Source organism: Peromyscus californicus, unplaced genomic scaffold, assembly GCF_007827085.1.
Source record: "Peromyscus californicus insignis strain IS unplaced genomic scaffold, ASM782708v3 Scaffold_22__1_contigs__length_63687245, whole genome shotgun sequence".
Classification (NCBI taxonomy): Eukaryota; Metazoa; Chordata; class Mammalia; order Rodentia; family Cricetidae; genus Peromyscus; species Peromyscus californicus.
This window is the reverse complement of record NW_026294525.1, coordinates 49,217,804-49,242,274: the sequence shown is the minus strand read 5'-3', so window position 1 is coordinate 49,242,274 and position 24,471 is coordinate 49,217,804. Positions and strand designations below refer to the sequence as shown.

General features: G+C 38.9%; 1 protein-coding gene across 1 annotated transcript; it reads left to right on the top strand.

Moving 5' to 3' along the window:
- Positions 1-4,214: 4,214 nt before the first annotated feature.
- Positions 4,215-19,566, top strand: LOC128118767 (moesin-like). Its single transcript, XM_052751586.1, has 2 exons — positions 4,215-4,356; positions 18,845-19,566. The coding sequence occupies exons 1-2, from the start codon at positions 4,215-4,217 to the stop codon at positions 19,564-19,566; spliced, it is 864 nt and encodes a 287-aa protein (XP_052607546.1).
- The last annotated feature ends 4,905 nt before the right edge of the window (positions 19,567-24,471 follow it).

Sequence of the window (24,471 nt, the reverse complement as noted above, 5' to 3'; positions counted from 1 at the left end):
AAACAGAATTTGTCACCTTATCAGTTCAATAGGATGTCTTTCTTTACTTTTATTCTTTCATCCCCCTTTGAGTAAACAATCCCAAAGACCTACCTCCAAGTTTGTATTCTTCCTTCTGCTCGGTTGCACTGGCTATTGCAGCACTGCTGCATTTTTCCTTCCTTTCATTCTAGCTGCCAAATCTAGGATTTATGTCTGCTTCACATTTTTAACTTTTTTGAATTTTTTGATATCTTATTTTCATGATTTAAATAAATTTTTCTTTTCTATCTTACCAGGATTCTTTAAATAATTATTTTAAATTCTACTTCAGGGAGTTTGTAGAACTTAAATGGTTTCCAGTTACTAGAATTTTTTCACTTTCTGTAACATGTTCCCTCACTTTTCCACATTTATTGAAACCCTGTATTGTTGCCTACATGGTTGATGGAGATGTCCTGTCTTTTAGATTTTATAATCTTGCTTTAGTGAGGAAAGATTTTCTTTTATGTGTGGGCACAGGGTACAATGCAACAAAAGAGGAGGCATCAGTGATGTAGTTACAGATGCAGCAGCTGAGTTGGCATCAGTGAAGTGGGGGAGGCTTGACAGGAGGCATTTGGAGCAGCAGTAATGCCTGTAAGAACTAATAAGTTGTAGGTATCTTTGGTTGCAAAGTATTTTAGACTCTTCCTTTTCATTTTTACTGAGAGGAAAACTTTCATGCAGAGAGGATTCCTATTGTCACTGGATCTAGTGCAGACCATGTGAGCACATGCTCTGATCATTTGCCAAGCTGGGGTCCTGTACTCTGTAACTTTCAGAACTACTGTGGCACCTGGATTGTGAGTCATGAGTAGTCTTGCTGAGGCATTATCAATATTATCAATATTGGTTATTCTCCATGAATGATTATTCAAATTAGGTTGTGTTCATTTAGTTCCCCAGCTTCACCCTTCATAAAACTTTTTATTGACATATAGCAATGATAGAAAATGGGATTAACAATAGAGTCAAAGTACTCTAAGTCACTGGATTCTAACTACCTGTGATGGCTACTTCTTGGTTATCAATTTGACTGTATTAACTACAATCCAAAATGGAGGGGACACTAGCACTCAGGAGGCAAAGGCAGGTAGATCTCTGTGAGTTTGATGCCAGCCTGGTCTACAGAGTGAGTTCCAGGACAGCCAAGGCTACACAGAGAAATCCTGTTTTGAAAATAAAAAAGTGTGGGATAATGGTGAAAGGAATATAAAACTAGATCAGGCTGAGTTATGGCCCTCTGAGTGGATATTCTAGTTTTAATATGGAAGTTCACACAGTTAAAAAAAGAAGGTGTCAAAAGTTTGTTTGAATGGTTGATGGAAGCATTTGTCTACTGAAAATTAATTGGAGATGCTTGTTATCCCTTGGCTGAATATTGATGAAGAAATTTTAAGGCTCAGGGAAATTTCAATGCTAAAGCAGGCACACTGTATAAAACCTAGTCCTCCACAATAGGAAGGCCCAGAAGACAGGCCCTTCACTAATCCTATAAGACACAAAATGGGGAGAGGGGCACCAACACATTTGAAGAGTTTTGTTGTTGCCCTTTTCCTTGTGCCAGACCTTAGCGTTGGAGATGCTGCTGCTATGTTGGATGAATTAAAAGCAGATGGTTTAATTGGACCCTAAGATAGCAGGGACCAGGTGGCATCACTGAATCACCAAAGGCAAAGTGACTGTAGTTTTTGTAATGCACAGCATAGATAAAACAAAGTTCATAATAGTCTAACCTATCTGTCTCTTCCACAAAATATCACAGGTAAAGAGAATTTTATGGTGGCATGAGTCACATGGACTTTGGTATATGATGTATCTAGGAATGAAATAGATAAGAAGCCTACTGAATTTTTGTTTGATCTGTATAAGCAGAAAGGAAATTTTCAAATGATTGAAAGTAAGGCTACATTGGATCATGGTGGCAAAAGAGAATCTCAGCCTGTGAGTCAATATCCAGACTTGGAGGTCAGATGGTTAATGGAGTTTTGACTGAATCTGACTCACAGCAAGGACAGTGGGTCCCTGAACTCATGGTGTGGTTATTTCCCCAGTGCCAGAATGTATAATTGGGATAGATATATTGAGAAGTTGGAAGAATTCTCACATTGGTTCCCTGATCAGTGAAGTGAAGGTTATTATGTTTGGAAAGGCTAAATGGAAGACTTCAGAGTTGCCTCTGTCAAAGAAAATAGTGAATGAAAAACAATATCACATCCCTGAAGGAACTGCCACCATCAAGGACTTGAAAGATACAGGAGTGGTGATTCCCACCACAGGATCCCTTTAACTTTCTTGTCTGGCCAGTGCAGAAGATAGCTGGATCATGGAGAATGACAGTTGACTATTGAAAACTCAATCAGACAGTGACTCTGATTGCAGCTGCTGTACCAGATGTGGTGTCCTTACTTGAGCAAATTAACACATCTCATGGTACCTGGTATTTAGCTATTGATATAGCAAATGTCTTTTTCTCAGAACCTGTCCATAATGACTACTAGAAGCAATTTGCTTTCAGCTGGCAAGGCTAGCAGTATACCTTTACAGTATAGTTTTACCTCAAGGATATATCAAATCTCTAGCCCTGTGTCATAACTTAGTTAGAAGGGATCTCAACTATCTGTCTTTTTCACAAAATATCATATTGGTATACTATGTTGATGTCATTGCACTAATTGGATTATGTAACCTTGAGGTAAGCAGGTGTTGTACTCTGTCTTAGGGTTATTATTGCTATTATGAAATATCATGACCAAAAGATAGTTGGAGAAGAAAGGATTTATTTCACTCACATTTTTGTGTCAAAGGCAGAGAGGGCAGGAACTCAAGCAGGGCAGGAACCTAGATACAAGAGCTGATGCAGAGGCCATGGAGGGGTGCTCCTTACTGGCTTGCTTAGCTGATTTTCTTATAGAATCTAGGTCTACCAGCCTAGTGTTGGCTCCACCCACAATGAGATGGGCTTTCTCTATGAATCACTATTTAAGAAATTGCCTCACAGGCTGATCCATGGCATAATTGTTGGAGATATTTTCTCAATTGAGGAACCCTTCTCTTTGATGATTGTAGCCTGTGTTAAGATGACATAAAACTTGTTGATAACCCTTATGCACATTAAAAGGATGTGAAATAAATCTAACCAAAGTTTCAGGACTTTCTAAATCAGTGTGGTAGTTTGAATGTAATTGGCCCCAACAGGCTCATAGGGAGCGGCACTATTAGGATATGTAGCCTTGTTGAAGTAGGTGTGGACTTTTTGGAGGAAGTGTGTCACTATAGGGGTAGGCTTTAAGTTCTCCTGTGCTCAAGCTACATCTAGTTCAGTTCAATTCCTGTTGCCTGTGGATCAAGATGTGGAACTGTCAGCACCTTCTCCAGCACCATGTCTGCTTTTGCATGCCACCTTGTTTCCTGACATCTTGATAATGGACTAAACTTCTGAAGCTGTAAGCCACCCAAATTAAATGCTTTGCTTTATAAAAGTTGCTGTGGTCATGATGCTCCTTCACAGCAATTGAAACCCTAAGTCAATCAGTGAAATTCTTAGGAGTCCAGTGGTGTGGGGCATGCAGAGATATTCCTTCTAAGGTGAAGTGTAAGTTATTGAGCCTGGTCCCTCCTACAACCAAGAAAGAAGCACAAAATTTAGTGGGCCTTATTTGGATTCTGGAGTTAGCCCATTCCTCACTTTGATACATTACTGTGTCCCATATACTAAGTGATTAATAAGCTGCTAGCTTTGTGTGAGGCCTGGAACAGAAAAAGGCTCTTCAACAACTCCAGGATATTCTACCACTTGGACCATATGATCCAGCTTATCCAATGGTACCTGAGGTGTCACTAGCAGATAGGGCTGCTGTTTGGAGCCTTTGGCAGACCCCTATAGGTGAATCGTAGGAGAGACCTTTGGGATTTGGGAGCAAGCTTCTACCATCATATGCAGACAACTATTCTCCCTTTGAAAGACAGCTCTTGGCTTGCTATTACCCTTAGTGGAAACTGAATGTTTGACAATGGGCCACCAAGTTACTATGCAACCTGAGCTGCAGACTATGAGTTGGGTGTGATCTGACCCAAGTCATACAGTAGGACAATCATAGCAGTGATCTATTATCCAATGGAAATGGTATATACAAGATCAGGCCTGAGCAAGTAATGAAGGCCTTTGTAAGTTACATGAAGAGGTTACCCACATGCTTCTGGTTTCTACTACCATTGCTGTGCTGTCTGCTGCCAAGTATGCACCTATAGCCTCATGGAGGATTCTCTATGATTTATTGACTGAGGAGAAGAAGACTAGAGCCTGGTTTGCTGATGTTTCTATATACTACACAGGTACCATCTAGAATTGGATGGTTGCAGCATTATAATCCTTTTCTGGGACAACCCTGAAAGACACTGGTGAAGGAAAATCTTCACAGTGGGCAGAACTTCTGGCAGTACACATGCTCAAACATTTTGTTTGGAAGGAGAAATGGCAAGATATGTGATTTTTTCACTGATTTATAGGCTGTAGACAATGGATTGACTGGATGCTCAGGGGTTTGGGAAGAGTATGATTGGAAAATTGATGAGAAGGACTTCTGGGGAAGAGATGTGTAGATAGATCTCTCTTGGGTGAAGGATGTGAAGATATTTTTGTCCTATGTAAATTCCATCAAAAAAAGACTTTAGCTGAGGAAGAGTTCGATCACCAGTGGATAGGATGAGCTGTTCTGTGGACAGTCAGTCTCTTTCCTTAGAAATTCCTCTGATTGTCTAATAAGCTCATGAACAAAGTGGCCATAGTGGCAGAGATGGTAGTTATGTATGGGCTTAACAACATGGACTTTCACTTATCAAGGCTGACCTGGCTATAGCTGCTGCTGAGTGCTAAATCTGCCAACAGAAAAGACCAATGCTGAGCCCCAGATCTGGTACCTTTCCTTAGGGTGACCAGCCAGTGATCTGGTGGCAGGTTGACTATATTGAACACTTTCTCCATGGAAAAGACAATGCTTTATCCTTTCCTTACTGGAGTAAATACTTATTCTGTTTATAGAGCTGCCTTTCTGTATATAATACTTCTGCCAAAACCACCAGCCATGGACTTATAGAATGCCTTATCCACCATCATGATATTACACACAGTATTGCTTCTGACCAAAGACCTTACTTCACAGACAGAGAATTACAACAGTGGGCCCACAATCATGGAATCTGCTGATCTTACTATGTTCCCCACTGTCTTGGAGCAGCTGGCCTGATAGAAAGATGGAATGGCCTTTTGAAGACATAGTCACAGCACAAATTATGTGGCAGCAACCTGCAAGGCTGAGGCAGGATTCTCCAGAATGCACTATAATCTTTTAATCAGCATCCAATATATGGTACAGTTTCTCCCACAGCCAGAACCCACAGGTCCAGGAATCAAGGGCAGAAAAGGGAAGAGTTCCATTCACTATCACCCCTAATAAGCCACTAGGAAAATTTTTGCTTCCTGTTCCCACAACTTCAAATTCTGCTGGCCTAGATGTTTGGTTCCAGAGTGAGGAGTGCTCCTTCCAGGAGACACAACAAACATCCCAATGAACTGGGAGCTCAAGTTCCCCTCGGAAATTTTAGGCTTCTAATGCCCCTAATCCAACAGGCTAAGAAAGTAATAATAGTGTTAGGAAGGGTGATTGATCCAGTTTACCATGGGTAAAATCGGACTGCTTCTCCACAATGAAGGTAAAAAGGATTATATCTGGAGTGCAGGAGATCCCTTAGCTGTTTTTTGGTACTACCATGTCCTGTGATTAAAATCAGTGGGAAACTACAACAGCCTAAAAATCCAGGCAGGATGACAAAGGGCACATACCTGTCAGGACTGAAGGTACGGGTTACTTCTGTAGGAAAAGAGCCAAGACTTGCTGAGGTTGTTGCCAAGGGTGTAGGAAATACATAATGGTTAGCAGAGGAAGGTAGTTATAAATACCAGCTAATATTACATGACCAGTTACAGAAGAGGATTATAGTTGACTTTATAAGATGGTGTTTCTGTTGTGTTTTTTTTAAAAAACGCATCTGTACAGATATTTGTGTTTTCTTTCAATTTCTTCATCATGTGATATAACATCAATGGATAAACAAAATGTGGTACATATACACAATGGAATACTACTCAGCAGAGAAAAACAATGGCATCATGAGGTTTGCAGACAAATGGATGGATCTAGAAAAAATCATCCTGAGTGAGGTAACCCAGACTCAGAAAGACAAACATGGTATGTACTCACTCATAGCAGGATACTAGACATGAAACAAGGATGACTTGTCTGCTACTCACATCACCAGGGAGGCTACCTGGAAAACAGGACCCCAAGAAAGACACAGGGATCACCCAATGACAGAGAAATGGAATGAAATCTACATGAACAGCCTGGACATGAGTGGGGGTAATGAAAGGCGAGGGTTGAGGGAAAGAGAGCTTGGGGGAGCGGGAGATCCCAGCTGGATCAACAACAGAGAGGGAGAACAAGGAATAGGAGACCATGGTAAATAAAGACCACATGAGAATAGGAAGAAGCAAAGTGCTAGAGAGGCCCACAGAAATCCACAAAGATACCCACACAACAGACTGCTGGCAGTGGTCGAGAGACAGCCCGAACTGACCTACTCTGGTGATGGGATGGCCAAACACCCTAATTGTTGTGCTAGAAACCTCATCCAACTACTGAGGGATCTGGATGCAGAAATCCATGACTAGGCCCCGGGTGGATCTCTGGGAGTCCAATTAGCGAGAATGAGGAGGGTTTATATGAGCGAGAATTGTTGAGACCAAGGTTGGATAAAGCACAGGGACAAATAGCCAAATGAATGGAAACACATGAACTATGAACCAATGGCTGAGGGGTCCCCACTGGATCAGGCCCTCTGAATGGATGAGACAGTTGATTGGCTTGATCTGTTTGGGAGGCACCCAGGCAGTGGGACCAGATCTTGTGCTCATTGCATGAGTTGGCTGTTTGAAACCTGGGGCCTATGCAGGATTGTTTGGCTCGGCCTGGGAGGAGGGGACTAGACCTACCTGGACTAAGTCTACCAGGTTGACCTCAGTCTGTGGGGAAGGCTTTGCCCTGGAGGAGATGGGAATGGGGGGGGGGGGGGGGGGTTGGGGGGAAGGTGAGGGGGACGGGAGGGGGGAGAACAAGGGAATCCGTGGCTGATATGTAGAACTGAATTGTATTGCAAAATAAATTAATAAAAAAAAAAAGAAAAAAAAATCAATGATTATCACATTGAAGTTTAAGACATTAAAAGAATATCCCACAAGAGACATTGTCACCCATTTTAAATTTACAATGTGTTTGTGATGGTAAAAGGAATAATTATATCATATTAGGCATAATTACAACCAGGCAAAATATATAATGTGTTTGCAACTGTCTGTGGGATAGTTATATTATGTTTAGACATTATGATGGCCTGGTTATTGTTTTCATTTGGAAATTAATAATAACATAAGAAGCTATGATTGTGTGTCAAGTTGAAAGTGGGTGGATTTGTGATGGCTATTTCTTGGTTGTCAACTTGGCTACATCTGGAATCAATTAACTAAAATCCAAATTAGTAAAATTCAAAATCAGGGGCATACCAGTGAGGGATTTTTATTAAGTTGAAATAGGAAGACCCACTTCTAATCCTGATCTTGAGGTGAGAAGACACACCTTTAAGCTGGAGTTTCAGGCAGGAAGATATAACATTAACCTGGTTTACACCTTCTGCTGGTAGAACATACAGGACATGGAAGAAACAAGGTTTTACTCTTTCCCTGCTTACTCTTGTCTTGCTAGCAAGTCATTCCTTCACTGGCATAAGAGCTTACTTATTTGCAATTCCAATGTCTACTAAAGACTAGCTGAGACATCCAGTTTTGTGGACTGAGCAACTTCAGGTTTCTTGGACTTTCTGTTCATAGCAAGCTATTGTTGGATTAGCTGGAACACAGTCTGTAAGTTATTCTAATAAATCCCCTTTTTATATTTATATATACAGAGATTCATTCTGTAAGTTCTGTTACTCTAGATGCTAGAACAGTGGTTTTCAACCTTCCTAATTCTGTGACCTTTTAATACAGTTCCTCATGTTGTGGACTGTCCAACCATAAAATTATTTTTGTTGCTACTTCATAACTGTAATTTTGATAGTGTTATGAATTGTAATGTATATATCTGTGTTCTCTGATGGTCTTAGGAAACCCCAGTGAACAGGTCATTCAACCTCCAAAAAGCTCTTGGCCTTGACAGGTTGAGGACTATTGCTCTAAAGTCTAGGGAATCCTGACTCATACAATGCCTATATATATTTTTTGCAAGGTTTTCTGAAGTATAAAACATCACATGCAAGTACCAGGGAAATCAGTGTTCTGACCTCACTAGAAACTTGGAGCTCCATGAATGTATTCCTTCCAAAATTCAGGAGAACTACTTGCTTCACTCACACAAATGAAACTTAACTTTTGATAACAAAAGATTAATTCAGCAGGCCCTCGAAATAAGAATCTGTAGAAGGCTGTTTCTGGTGTTCTATTTGTATTTTTTCTATTATGGGCAGATAAGAGAGAACAAAGAGTGTCCTTTTCTCCAATTCCTTTGTGTCTTAGTTTATAGTCACAGCTATTAAGGAAAAAATAACTGTGGCAAGAAGTATTTTTTGCTTAGTGGCACTAGGAAAGGTAGGATCAAGGACTATGAAAGAAATACACCCAAAGGCCTCTGTGGAGAACTATATGTGTTCTGCTTATAGATGCTGTCAGCTGATAACCTTCTGCTTTAAGAATCCTGTTCCTCTTTTTGTGCTCTTAGTTTCTATAGCTTAATATTTGGGAAGGTTGAGAAGAGGATCATCATAAAGGGAACAATGTTGTCAGATAATCAAATCCATAGCTAGTTCAGAAGATGGAAGAAAAAGATTTTTATTTCCTCTCTACTTTTCTTTCTATATGGATGCCATATCATATCCATGGCAAAGATTCTATTGTTTTCTGACTTATTCCTGTCTGTTTACCTCCCCTGCCAGTCTGTCTCTGTTCTAATCTCTTTCAACACTTTCATTTGGGTTCCCTACCTATTTTTCACAGAGCTGGCAAGGTGTTAGGGGCTTTAAGCCTCACATACTTTGTGGTGCCATATTTACAACATAAACACACTACTGTCCATGATACCACAGTCACGTCTTTAAGAATAATGCCAATGTGTTATTATCATGTGGTCTCTTTTCCTACTGTGTCAAATATTTAGTTCTATTGCTTTAGTTTAACATCGGCAGTGCTCAGGGAGGGAGACATCAGCTCTTCTCCCTGACCACCATGAAGAAGGAGGGGGGAAGTCCTTCTGATCTGGCTTAGTTATTCAAATCCAGCACAGGTACATCACTATCAGAATATAAATGCTCATACACACACACCAAAAAAAAAATGCACCTTGCAAAGTGTTTCCCAATAACTGATTCTGAGAAGATACAGAATACATTGTGCAAAACAGACAATCTGGTCAAGGTGGAAAAGTTGAATTGGGAAGTTGATGAAAGTAGCAGTAGCCAATATCTTTTTAGAAAAGACTGAAATCCCAGTCACATGGAGTTGCCAGGAGAGCATCTCTTCCTTTCTCAGTTTCAGCCTAATCTGCTCAGTGGTATTTATATCTTTTACCATGTATTGCCTTTATAAATCTTTCTACTATCACAGGTATTTAGTATCTGTTAACCTCTTTATCAGTAGACCATCATCTTTGTAAATTTGAAGTCTATTTACAATTGAGGGTAGCTATGCTAAATATGGCATATTAAAACAATAGCATAACAAACATTAAAAGATCAGTTCTATAGCATCCAGTGGTTTTTTTTAAGTAATATAATTACATTATCTTTTTCTCAGGAGATGGTACCAGAAATAAATGTGTCTCTGAGCCAGGCAATGGTGGCTCATGCCTTTAATCCCAGAACTTGGGAGGCAGAGGCCAGTAGATCTCTATGAATTCAAGGTCGGAATGAGGAAACTGTCATACAAACTCTATTTTAATTCAGTAAAACACCCTCTGTGGTCTGAATTACTCATTTTATACAGACAGTCTTCAATATCATTTCTAAATATAATAATTCACCATTATGGATACTGTGTTATTAGAGAAAATAAGATTATTAAGATAGATTTAAAGGTCAAGCTATCCCAAATTAAACATGTCATAACAACCCAGAAGATGCTCAGTGACCTGACCTTCCTGTTTCAAATGAAAATCAAGTATACACTTTTTCTCTTACATTAGCTGTCATGTAGTCGTCTGTGTTACCTTTTATAATATTGAGGATTCAACATTTTCTAGGATTGCTATGGTCATTCTTAAATTAAACATTTTTTTTTATGCATAGAATGACATTTGGTGCTTCTGAAAGGTGCTCATTTGGGGACTAGTAAATATGATAGACATGAATTGGTTGAGTAACTAATACAGAATAAACACTCAATTGGGTGTTCTTCAGGTTTTATTTGTTTACTTTTATATTGCTTTTGTAAAGCAAAACTAACATGTAGTTATCACATACTTTTCTGAGAATAAAAGTTTATTATTTTTATGAATTTACTTTGATGAAATTATGCATATTTATTGGGCTCCATGTCAGATGTATAGTTTGCAAATATTTTTCTCATTCTGTAGGTAGTCTATTCATTCTCTTGATTAATTGAAATATGATGCTAAAAATCCTTTTAAGCCTAGAAACCTGATTTCAGTATCTGGAATTTATGTAAAGGCAGAAGGAGAGAACCAACTCCACAAAGGTACCCTGTGACCTCCATATAGGCAGTCATACAGAATAATAATAATAATAATTTTTAATTTAAGAAGTATTGTTCTATTATTAATTGTGCTTATTTATATATTAAGAATTTGTCAAAACTACTCTAAATTTCCAAATCTGCCATGCAGAAAAGTTTTAGTTCGATGAAATCCCATTCATCTACTTCTGGGTAAGATTTTCTTTAAGCATTTCTTGAATGATTATTATGCAGTGAGTGAGATAAAATGAACAAAAAAGTCTAGATTATGCCTTTCAGAAGAACATAAAAAATAACATAAGAAATAACAATAATAAGAGTAGAATAATAAACAACATAAGAAGAACTCATGAAAAAGCAATAAATATAATGAGAAATATGATTTACATGGACCCTAAGGGATTGAGGTGGGGGAAGAAGAGATGTCAAATGCTAGAGTTGAATAAGGCAATGTAGACACTATTCCAAGAAAAATGCTACAGCACAAGAAAACATAGCCTACATTAGCAGATAGTGAAGAGTTGGAGAGAAAGGGTATTTCCATGGGGAGGAGTTCGGTGATAAGGAGGGTTTTTGTTTGCTAGAAAAAGACTTCTTTTCATAAGCAATGTACCCTTGTAGACTGTCCAGTCCAGTCAGTGAACATGAACGATGGCATATGGGTGGCAGTGGTATGCAAAAGAAAGTAAAAAAAGTATTTGCATGCATGAACATTTCAAGAAGGGTTGTGCCTGGTCAGAGATTAGAGGCCATAATTGATCATTTAATGCATCTTACTAAGTTCCAGGGGTGGTTATGGCATAAGGAAGTCCATAGCTGTACCAATTGTTTACATGCAGTTACTGTGGTATTAGTTCTAATTAAAAGCCATGTGGGAGAGGATTGGAAGTGATGAAGGTGCTGTCACTATGAGGATTTTCCATTTCTATTTTGAGTTTAGCAGAGACAGGCTAGTGAATGACACTATCTGTTCACTACAAGGAAATGAAATTAAATCCTTGTTCTTCCATATTAGGTATCATAGAACATGAAAATAATCAATCCACTAGCTGGTGGCATTTAACAATTTTCAGTTGTGTATTTTGGTGACAGGTGCTACTGGCACTGATGTGAGATGACTGTTCAAAGTTCCCCCACTGGGATGGCCTGGCCTTAACTGAGTCTTTCAAACAAGACTCTTTCTCTCTTCCACCTTCAATATGCCACATAAAATGGCTTAGTAAGCAATAAAGATTTACATTTCATTGAAACCAAAGTGATACAAACAAATAAGATATAGAAATAATCAAGAAGGAGAATTACAATACCCTACCTTCTCTAATTCTCTTAAAAGCCCAGTTCTTTTTCATAAACTCAGTGCACACAACATTCCATGCTCAGAAAACATAGGACCCCATAACTAAACATGTAACAAGTGCTTTCCAAGTTCATTGTTGAAACTGTTTGTTTGTTTGTTTTTTACCAAAGGTGTTTTTTATTGACAGGTTTTTATTTGGTAGAACTTAAATACTGTTGATTTGGGAGTTTTAAAAAGCATTTATTATCCTTTGGCTTTTGGGATCCATTTCTATTAACCCTTCAGGGTGCTCTCCTATGCCCTGTAACACAGTGTCTAACAGGGTGCTTGTCTCCAGTACACTAAGACTGAGCTTCTAATGAATCTGAGGATTCTGGCCTTCTTGAAAAGCAGAAATGGCTCCATTTCCACATTAAAAAGCTTACATTTGGAAACACAGATGAAATTTCATCTGCTTTGCATCAGTCTAGTTTATAACTAGAAAACTTGGCACTGCAATTTGAAGCCCATTATCAGTGTTTCCCCTTCTGAGGGGAAATAAGACATTAACAGCTTGCTTTTTTGTTTATTTTGCTTTTGCTTAAAAAATAAAACTCAGTGGTGCCCTCACATTTTCTGCCCCTAATTCAGAGGTTCATTCTTTGCTGTTTTCAGGGGAGCATCTCTAGAATGATAGCCAGATGGGTCTTTGTGTACATTGCCAAGCAACCTGGAACTCTGTTGATCATTACAAAAGCACTTGTGAAGCACTGAATCCACTTACATCAAAGACACTGTTTTATAAGTAGGAAAATAATGTGACATAGTTTAATTTTTCCCTTTAGGAAAATGAAATCATGATAAAAGTATGTTTTCTCACTGGGTATTCTTTAAATTTCCCTTTAGGAAAGAAATCATGAGAAAAATGTGCTCTCTCATTATACTACAGAGGTAGAGGACAGTGGGTACTTGTTATAAAGTACCTGTAAAAGGTAGTTGAAATTTGATAGGTACAAAATCATTTAGATAGGATATTGACAACCATGTGAAGGAGTCCACCAAGTCCATAGCAGGGCAAATGTAATTAACAATAATCTTTGTAAGGATAGGTATGTACATTAAAGGATACACATTTGTCAATTAATGAGTGTAGATAGAAGATAAAAGAAAGCAAGGTACATGCTAGACAGTGGTTGAAATGTGACCATTATTGATGCTACTTTTTGGAGAACCCAAGGCCACCAAGAGAAGGATAGGCAATGAGTGCCATCAGCACCTGATTTCCCGGGGCAGCATTTTCCAGTACCAACCATTTTCATTATATATGCAAAGAACCAAAAACTGATAGATCATATGTCAATACAAAATCAGCTAAAGTTGAAAAGAATTACCCATCTAACTCTGACAAACATTTCTTTGCTTTCTTTTTTCCACGTGGTTTATTTTTACTAAGCCACGCACTTAGATTTAGCTATTTTTTATTTCAATTTGTTTTATTAGTAAGGAGAAATTATTTGGCTAGAAAGTAGTCTGAATTGTTATATTTTATCATATAATAGAGGCAGGGCAGATGTTCACAAAAGTACATTCTTAAATAAAATTTGAAAGGCACAACATTCATCTTATTCTACAAAGCTAAGAAAAAGAAAAGGGAAAATTCAGCTGTTCAACTTCACAAGAAGCAGTTGTAAATATCTAATCTCATATTCCAAATTATGCTCTTATATCTCAATCTTTAATGAGTTTGCATTCCTAGCATTCACATAAAAAGCTGGGCATTTGCAGTATTGGGTCAGTGCAGACAGGAATTCCCAAGGGTTTATTGGCCAGTTAGTCTAGCTAAAATTGTGGGCTCTAGGTTCAGTGAGAGATCCTGTTTCAAAACTTAAGGTAGATTGACATTTGGGTGAGTCCTTTGGTGTGAATTTCAATAGCAACTTGTCAAGACAGAATATGCTCACTTGTTCAGCAGTGGCATGACTATTAAGGGACCCATGCATGGTACTATAAACCTGGTAAAAACAAACGCAAAAACAAAACATATGATTTGGAAAGTCATAGGCCCCAGGGGATACTTACTGGTGCTATTTAGTTAAACTGACAGGGCATCATAACTGCCTTATAAATATCAATGTTAATATCCATAGTAAATGGTACTTTAAGCCTCAATGAGAGGAAGCTTTCTTTGTAGTAAAAGTCAGTGAATGTAGTAAAAGTCAGACTCACTGCTGCTAAAGGTATTCAACCTTAATCATGATATATATATCATACCCCCTAGGGCTCATGGAACATTATGGAAGAGGAGGGAGAAAGAATGTAAGAGATGAAAAATGGGGAGAAGAGCTTCAAAATGCCATATTCTGAGCATGTCACAATCATTGCAATCTTGAATTCATAGCAGTGGGGGTTACTTGCACTAAGCCTGCCAATAATCAGTCATGGATGGAGGGGAGGGGAGCTCATGGAACCCTAACCTCCCCAGGTGAACTATTGATTATTGGAAGATTCTGGACAAAGGGAGAGTCACTGTCTTCATCTGTGTACCCACTGGTGATTCCACCAATCTCCAAAGGATATCTTCAAGCCCATGGTCACATAGACAGTCCTAGATAAACTTAATAGATCACAAGAAGACATGAGTGTGGGAACATTATTTGTAGGGAAGAGGAGTTTTGAGAAGGTGGGAAGTAAGAGTGATTAGAATTCATTTTATACATGTATGAAGATGTCAAAGAACAAATACAACTAATAAAAAGATGCAGAAGTGATAGAGGAAGACATCTCAACTTCAACCTCTGGTTTCCACATGGACTAGAACACTGCCAAACACAGAGGTATACACATGCATGCACTGCACAAACAAATAAATATCTCTAGCTCTACCAACTCTAAATAGAAGTCTCTGTTACTGTTTGATCTTACCTAAGTCTTAGAGAGATTAAGCAACCAGTGGAAAGCCACATAACATCAACTGGCATGGCAGAAAACACACTGAGATTCTAACTCATTGGGAAGATGGTCTTACATCTTCCTTTCTGTTGCTGTTTGTTTTTGCTCTTTTGGGGGGCCCACCACCCAACTCCCAAATAAATCACACATGGAGGCTTATTCTTAATTATAAATGCCTGGCCTTAGCTTGACTCGTTTCTAGCCAGCTTTTCTTTTTTTTTTTTGTTCAAGATGTAAATGCCTTTATTAATAATTTAAGGCACATGTATTTATGCCATTTGATATTTCTCAGGTTCAGGGAAGCAATTAAGTTTTGCTCAAGTTGCTGATCAGACAGAGTATCTCCAAGTCTAGCCAGCTTTTCTTAACTTTAAATTATCCTATCTATCTTTGGCTTCTGGGCTTTTATCTTTCTCTCTTCCTGTACACCATTCTTTACTTCTTACTCTGTGGCTTGCTCTGTAGCTGGATGGCTAGCCCCTGGAGTCCTCCTCCTTCTCTGGCTCCTTTTCCTTTCTCCCAGATTTCCCCTTCTATTTATTCTCTCTGCCGGGCAGCCCTGCCTATCCTTTCTCCTGCCTTTCTATTGGCCATTCATCTCTTTATTAGACCATCAGGTTTTTAATTTTTATTTTATTTATTTAATTTTTTTTTTTTGAGACAGGGTTTCTCTGTGTAGCTTTGGTGCCTGTCCTGGATCTCACTCTGTAGACTAGGCTCACCTCAGACTCACAGAGATCCACCTGGCTCTGCCTCCTGAGTGGTGGGATTAAAGGCATGCACCACTGACACCCAGTCATCAGCTGTTTTAGACAGGCAAAGTAACACAGCTTCACAGAGTTAAAATAATGCAACACATCTTTGCATCATTAAAACAAATGTTCCATAGCATAAACAAATGTAACACATCTTAAAATAACATTCTATAACATCCTTCTGTTTTCAGTCAAGGCTCTTCCACACTGAGTGTTATACACATTGTCCTTTGAAATTGTGATTTTTGCTGTCTACAACGTTGTCTTACTTTGGGTTTCTATTGCTATGAAGAGACACCATGACTATGGCAACTTTTATAAAGGAAAATATTTAATTGGGTTTATTATACAGTTTCAGACCATTATCATCATGGCAGGACATGGTGGTGTGTAGGCAGACATGGTGCTGGAGAAGGAGCTGAGAGTTCTACATTTTGATTTGCAGGCAGTAGAAGCAACTGTGTGTTTTACTGGGCATAGTGTGAGCATAGGAGACCTCAAAACCTGCCATCCACAATGACACCCTTCCTCCAACAAGGCCAACAACCTACTCCAACAAAGTTGTAAGTCCTAATAGTGCCACTCCCTTTGGAAGCCATTTTCTTACAAACCACTCCATAAACCTACATCTCTTTTAGGATAATTATGGAAGAATCTGTTCAGATTTTAGTCATTTTTTGCTTTCTCAGTCATGATCTATGAGAAAGGAGTTTTTTTTAAGTCCTTAGTCTCTATAAATCTAGAAAAATTTTATTTTAAATAAATGAAGATAGCAGTTAGGGATTTAGGTCTAAAGAAGACAATTGAAAGCTGGCAGTTTAATATTGCATTCATTCTGTCACTGTATTGAGGAATATGAAAATAAATCAGTAACTATGTTTAGAGCATTATAACATAGGCTTCAGAACTGATCCTTGGACTAGAAAACTGATCCCTTGATGTTGTTTTTGTGGTAGTAGCAGCTTGTCCCTCACAGGAAAAACAAAAAGCTACAAAAACCCAAATATGTCCCTATTGATCCAGATGAATCTAATAGGTTTTCTGTACTTCGATAGTAAGTTTCTCTACTGATGCATTAAGCTAGATCAAGCCAAATTGAAAAAGTAAAAGAACAGGTTGATTTTGAGCAAAGCAACTCCCAGGTGAGTTCTCCAGCCCCCAGAGATTGAGGCAGGGGAAGAGGCAGGAGAAGTCAAATGCTGGAACTAAAGCAGGGAGCTTAAATACATTGTATATGAGGGCTGATGACGTGCCCTCCATAAGCTGGTTTTGTGCCCAAGTATGGTATGCTTTAGGCAGGGACTTGGGTCACTGGCAATTTTAGGGGAGGAGCTGTCACAGCTGCCAAGCCTGCAGACTGGGCTTTGTGGTGCCTTTTCTTTGCTGGAGATTTTCTGAGAGGGCAGGGTTTGGAGAGAGAGGATTGGGACTTTTCAGATCATGCAGGGGTGAGCTGGAGGTTCCAGCAAAACAAAATAAATGTAACTTTAATGTGCTCATACATTTGCATTATGTGTTCTAACTAATGGGCAGTGCTGTTGTGTGTCCTTTACATGTGTATCATTCACTGTAAATGTTAAGTACCACACAAGTAAAGAGAGGTGTGGCAAGAGTTTCAAAGAATTGTTTCTTCATGGGTTTATATAACAGACAAGCCAGGGTGAGATCCATTTCAGCAAAGGTTGTAGTAAGAGTCGTTCTCTTAATTTTATTTTTTAAAATATGCACAGTGGAATTAGAAAGTCTATTAAAAATGATCTCATTAGAAGCTTGGTGCTAGAGAGTTGGCTCAATTGTTAAGAACGCTTATTGTTCTTGCAGAGGACATGTGTTCAGTTCTCAGCACTCACATGGCAGTTCACAACCACCTGTAATTTCATTTCCAGGGCCTCTGACACCCTCTTCTGGCTTCCAAGGGCACTGTACTCATATGATGCATATACTGACACAGACTTATACAAATACATATTTAAAAAATAGATCTTTAAATAAAAAGCTTATTTGGTAGGCAAATATAGCATATTGTATCTTTTAGTCTTTCTAAAACTAAAATAAATTATAAGTAAAAGTTCTTGGGAATTTTGTGATGATGCAACAGAAGCCAAGTTTATGGGGCTGTTTTTGAGCCCCCAAATGATCTTACCGTCTAAAGGAACAAAGAGGATGCTTAATATAAATGCCAAAAAATTACCTTGAAAACTAGAAGCATACTAATACTCCTCAAAAGAAAAACTTAAATACAGAATGTTTACAGTGTTTTTCTTCCTCAGGTATGTGTCTCACTTCCCCTATATAGTGACTCTCAATAAAGCCCTGGGAAATAATTAGCCTTCCCATATCTTTTTAAATATTCATGACTTCAGGTGGCTTATAACCCCTTTTGCTTTCATTTTCCACCCTGGCAGAATTTGGCCACATTTCCATCAACTGGGAATTAAAAAAGTTAAATCCCAAATTTGTGAAAGCCATCATGTTATTTACAGACTATGTATAAGTTAAAGGTTTGTGAAATATTTTATCTTCAAAATCAGATGTGTACAGTCTAATTTTAAATTAAGCTTGGTTAAGGATGCTTTTTATCTGGTGGGGATTTATTTTTTTTTTATTTTTTTTTTTCACAATGAAGTCTTCCTAAATTTTATTGGCACTGAAATAGAACACAGATTGAGCATAAACCCCTCCAAAACAATTATTTAAAAAACAAAAATACACAAAAAAAACCTGAATAAAAATTCTAACCTTTTCCCCAGTCTCTGTGGGGGTGGGTTATTGCCCGTAATGCAGCTAGATTGCCCCCACAATTCCAGGTTTGAATTTAGCCAATATAGGGCAGCTCACCAAGTGTCAATATAATTCACAGCAATGCATATAAGATTCCCCAAGGTGAAGTAGAAGGGGCATGGGCTGAGGGAGGCTCTGGGCTAGGGGTACTGCATGGAGGGACAATACAGCCTTTGGGGGACTGAACCCTGGGGAAAAGGCAAACAGGAACAATAAAATCAAATATTAAGTACATTTTAAATGGATTGTATGACCTATAGTGACAAGAGCTGTGGCTGGGTGTGGATGCCCTGGGACTCAACATCTATGAGCAGAATGATAGACTGACTCCTAAGATTGGCTTTCCTTGGAGTGAAATCAGGAATATCTCCTTCAATGATAAGAAGTTTGTCATCAAGCCTATTGACAAAAAAGCCCCGGACTTTGTGTTCTATGCTCCCCGGCTTCGGATTAACAAGAGGATCTTGGCCCTGTGCATGGGGAATCATGAGCTGTACATGCGTCGGCGTAAGCCTGACACCATTGAGGTTCAGCAGATGAAGGCACAGGCCCGGGAGGAGAAGCACCAGAAGCAGATGGAGCGGGCCCTGCTGGAAAACGAGAAGAAGAAGCGTGAGCTTGCAGAGAAAGAGAAGGAGAAGATTGAACGGGAGAAGGAAGAGCTGATGGAGAAGCTGAAGCAGATCGAGGAGCAGACTAAGAAGGCTCAGCAAAAACTGGAAGAACAGACCCGCAGGGCCCTAGAACTTGAGCAGGAACGGAAACGGGCCCAGAGTGAGGCTGAGAAACTGGCCAAGGAGCGCCAAGAAGCTGAAGAAGCCAAGGAGGCCCTGCTGCAGGCTTCTCGGGACCAGAAGAAGACCCAGGAACAGCTGGCTTCAGAAATGGCAGAGCTGACATCACGGATCTCTCAGTTGGAGATGGCCCGGAAGAAGAAGGAGAGTGAAGCTGTGGTGGGGATTTATTTATCTCCTAGCATTATGGTGTAGTGGGTAGCCATTCCAGCTTTGATCTGGAAGTTCCAACCCCCATTGGGACTTCGGCAACTGTCACGCCTACAAGGCGGGGCCAAGGGAGGCACCTGGGGACCCGAGATCTGGATCGGCGGGCGCGCTCTGTGGTGGGACCCTGGATAGTGGAGGTGGACCGAGCAGAGCTCCAGAGAACACCGCTGGACTGTGATACACCTACCCCAGACTCCGCGACCTACCTATCCCTTAATTTGTAAGTTACGCCATTAAATAAATCTCCTTTTAACTACGTGGAGTGGCCTTAATAATTTCACCAATATTATGGTCATAGTTGAAGCAAATTTCTTTGCCAGTGAAGAACTTGGTATGATGAAAGGGATAAATCACCTCTTATCCATGATGCTACATGCAATGTAACAAAAGCTACATTTCTGCTTATTCTGGGCACTTCATTATTCCCATTGCTGACAGACTCCCCAGTAATCCTATTTCAGAAGCCTGAGCAAACTTAAAATCACAAAGCATCAAGACACTCATCTCTGAAGGGTAGTTGGATAAGCCACCTCTTCTATCACAAAAGTGCAACTGGGTCTATTCACACACTTCATTTGGCCATTCTCAGGTAAGCAAACTCACTTTCTATTCTATTAGATTTTAAGTATGCACTTTCCATCATACATGCTCTGTCTCCTGGATCAATGCATTTTTCCTTTCCAACAAAATGCCAATTGCTTTTGCCCTGATTGGCTTCTTCATGTCCTATGTTCTTTTCAGGAAATGACTCCAAAGGCAAATGCCTATCTCACACATACTTATGAAGAGCTTTACCAACTAGAAATCTTCATTCTAAGAGAAATGATTTAAGAATTGAGCCAATAGCAACTTTTATTATCATATTCAACTAAAATAATTCTTCCAGCCTATATCATAAAAAGAGAAAGAGAGAGAAACAAATGCCTCCCCATGAAAGGCATCTCTGAGAGGCATCAGACTATGAAAGAGTAGGAGTACACCCTGAGTGATGTCTAAATTATTTCCTAGATGAGTTGAATTTGAGCCAGTGTGAACTTCTCTAGGCCTCATTTTTATCATCCTAAACTAAGGAAGTCTGTTAGGAGTTGTGAAAACTGTCCAGTGTACTATCAACATTATAACTTTGCAAGCATAGTAGATAGCATGAGCTTCTATAGTTGACTCTGCCTCTTCTACACCTATCCCTACTTCATGCATTTTGTCTCACAACAAAGTATTGATAATTAAATCACACAGGTAAATCCAATTAAGCTCCCCATTCTCTCTTTGTGCATCAGTACTGCAACCAGCTGCTGGTCATTAGAGATTCTCCACATTCAGGTAGTTCTCCATCAAACACTAATTTGAGCTCTTACACAGAGATTTTTAAGCAAAAAGGAAAAGAAAGAATTCTCTGAGAATAACTCTGAGACAACAGGAACAAAATGATAACCAGCTTTATTAAACAGATAATAAAATATTGAACAAATTATAGTACTTGTAAGCAAGGAGTTAGAAACTGAATTATTTTTCTGTATATACTTTCCTATGAAAGAGTTAACCTGTCTTAACCCATTTCTTTCTACCTTCTTGGGACTCTGAGCCTTTAGCAATGTCGATGGTAGTGCATATCCCAGCAAACATATATTTCTCAGTTCCTAGCCTTTGCAATCATCATCAAAGCTATCTGTGGAATACATTTATTACTTCTTTGTTTCTCATTTAGCTTACTTTGGGAAGCCTTCTCCTGCTTCTCTTATTTATGTGACTAAATCTATGTGCTCTAGACTACCCTACATCAAACAATGATAGTTATGTTTCTTCCTGCTTCTTTTCTCCAATATAGGTAGACAAGTCCATAAAATAAGGGGGCAGTGTATGTGAGTCTTCTAGTTCATTTCTATAGGCAGTCATTTGGGGATAGGCACCTTTGCTTTTTGGACTAGGAGCTTCTTGCTACTCTAGTGATAATCTAATGAAAAGGGAAAAAATCTTAAGTCATATAACCCAGGGAAATCAAACAAAAGTATTTTCAAAACAAGTTTGTCTATAATCACTTGATTATTTGAAAACATCCTCAGACCCTACCAAAGCTCAGTAGCTCTTAACCCTTGCTTTGCTAGCATGTTTAGTTAATAAGGATACTAAAATTACTGAGTACTTACTCTTGGCCAAGCACTGTCCTAGCTGATTTTATTAATTTTTATAACCACACCCTGAGGAAGGCTCTATTTAAATTTCACATATGAAAATAATGTGGATGAGAATGGTTAAGTAATTTGTCCAAGTTAAAATAACATATTTTGACACTGACATTAGCAGCCTGGCTCCAGAGTCTATATCTTAAAACTTTTTCAACATCTTAGCTTTCTATAATTGATTCAAGACACACAATTTGTTTGAAGTCATGATGTGTGCTAGTGAGTCATAATGAAGGATGTAGTTGAATTCCACTGAACAGTAAGAAATTTTCCAGATTATCTTTTTAAATAAAACAATTGACAGAAGCCCATGTTATTGGAGGTGGGTGGTTTATCTGTTCTCACACAGTGAAAAGTGACAGATTTGCATCTCCACACTACATCCTGATTTAATCTCAGAAAAAAAACAATTCTTTTGCTTTGGGATGGGTATTAATACCTTAAGAGGGTACTGTTTGAATATCAATAAATATAGAAGCATAGGTAATTAAAGGAAAAGGGGCTTCATCTTTTTATGGGAAAGAAAAAACAGGTCCAGGGAATTGAATGAGTATAGTTTGCTAAAGTTAGGATGTAATTAAAACCACTGATTTCCTTTTCAGAGCTCACTTTGAAGCTGGTCAATTCCTGTTATCCATTTTGGAAATATAAGTATTTCAAAAGTGCGAGAGATGTGCTGCTGTCATTGGGCTTCCATTTTTAATAATACTTTTCTTTCTTTTTACTATTAATGATAATGACAGAAAAAAGTGATAAAGAACCTGTATCTGGGCCATACAATTGTAGAAAGTAGTTCTTCTCACCTATTTCTGGGCTACAAAGGCCATGTATAGAAGTTAGCTGACAGAGACCAAGGAAAAGACAGAAGCAAACTTGCCACCCCTGGGAAAGTAGCTCAAGATTGCTAAACTCAGCCACAACCACTGTGCATTTCATGGAGAAATTCTTTTGAAGTAGAGAACCTTATCAGGTCCTTTAAATTGTCCCTCTTTCTTGAATTAATATTGTGAGGAAGGCAATTCTAAGCCTCAGATTCTACAACAGACAGGCAAGTCATTCAATCCTTACATCCTTTGTGTTTTCTATAGGTGGCCACTGACACCCTGGTGTTAAAGAATACATTTTTGTCATGCAATTCTTGCTGGGTTATTTGGCTGTAAACTGCTTTCTTTCCTTCCCTTTTGTATTTAAACACAGTCAAACCCCATGAGGTAAAGACTGAGCAGTTTCCATAATAAATTTCTTAACATAAAGTGATGCTGGAGTGTAGGTACTGCAGGAAACTTTGAATGAGTGTAGGTTTTGAATAAACATGTGTTGTTGATACTGGCATGACCATGACATGCTAAGGACTCCATGGCAAGATGGAAAAGCCCTACCACCATCCTAGAGGTTCAGAGAGATGGCCAAGTCTTCCTCAGGGAACTTAGTGCATCCTGACAGGGTGTCCAAAAAATCTCCAGCAAAATTTTCCCTCCCCAGTTACTTAGGACCTGAAGATTGCTACTCTAGAGACTTCTACTGAGATTAGCTAACTTTGTCTCCTTGATCCAGCTATATGCCGTAAACACTGCCATAAATATCTGTATGCAATAACCCTGTGTCCTTGTTCAGCGGTATGCAGTAACCCTACTTCTCTGTTCAACTCTACATAATGAACACACTGAGCACCTAGGGTGCTGAAGGTTCTCCAGCCAAGAGCCAAGGGCACCTTTTGTTGTGTCTGTCTGTCTGTCTGTCCCTTGCTGTCCCTATTTAGATCCAAGTTCCAGGAAGCTGTGCATGGATGTGGCACTAGTATGTTAACAGACCATGTGTTCCTATATATACTAGGGTTGATCTTACTTAAGTACAAGGGATTGAACTGCATTTTCAATAGTATTCTAATGCTGTTTCTCTCTTTTTATTTATTTGGTTTTGATGGTGTTACTTTTTGCTGAACTAAATTGAATTGATTAGTACTTTCAGGAAAGTCTTCTTCCTGCTCCTCCAGCCACCACAGCCCCTGGACCAAGACAGGACTATCACCAAAGACAATCAGTCCATTGATGGCTCAGATTTTTGTTTCTTAAGAAATTGAGCACAGAACCACAAGAACTCTAACAATTTAGGGGCCAGGGGTTTGAGCTGAAAAGCCAAAGAAACAGTCTGATTTACTAGTGTGGCAAGTGAAAGCTAACAAGAAGCAGACCCTAATAAAGAACCCAAACTCTGGAAATAAGGGAGATCTGGCCAAAAAGTAGTTGAAAAACCACATGGCTTCAGAAGAATGGAGGTAACAATTCTACTACTCTAAGGAGCATCAATTTCCTGGTCCCATCTTGGAAACCGTAACTTCTTCCTTCCACATTGTCAGCCAGATAGAACATGCCATCACAAATGTTATGAGACATAGGAACCTCAACTGGAATGAGATAATTACATGCTTCAGATTTTTGAAAGATCTCTGTTCATCATGTTACTATATAAAATCTATATTGGTGTAGAACAAATTTATTAGCAATATAGTTAATTTGAGCTCTATTACCACAAAGGTGATCATTTCTTGAACAAGAAATGTACCTAACTTCAGGCTTGAGATAATGATGGCATGAATTTAGATCTACAGAGAGCTCAGATTTATAAAATGGTCCCAGAACTTGATATGGTCTAAACTAAAATACATGCGACACTTTCAACATCAAGTATTCTAAACACACAGAGTGCTTCA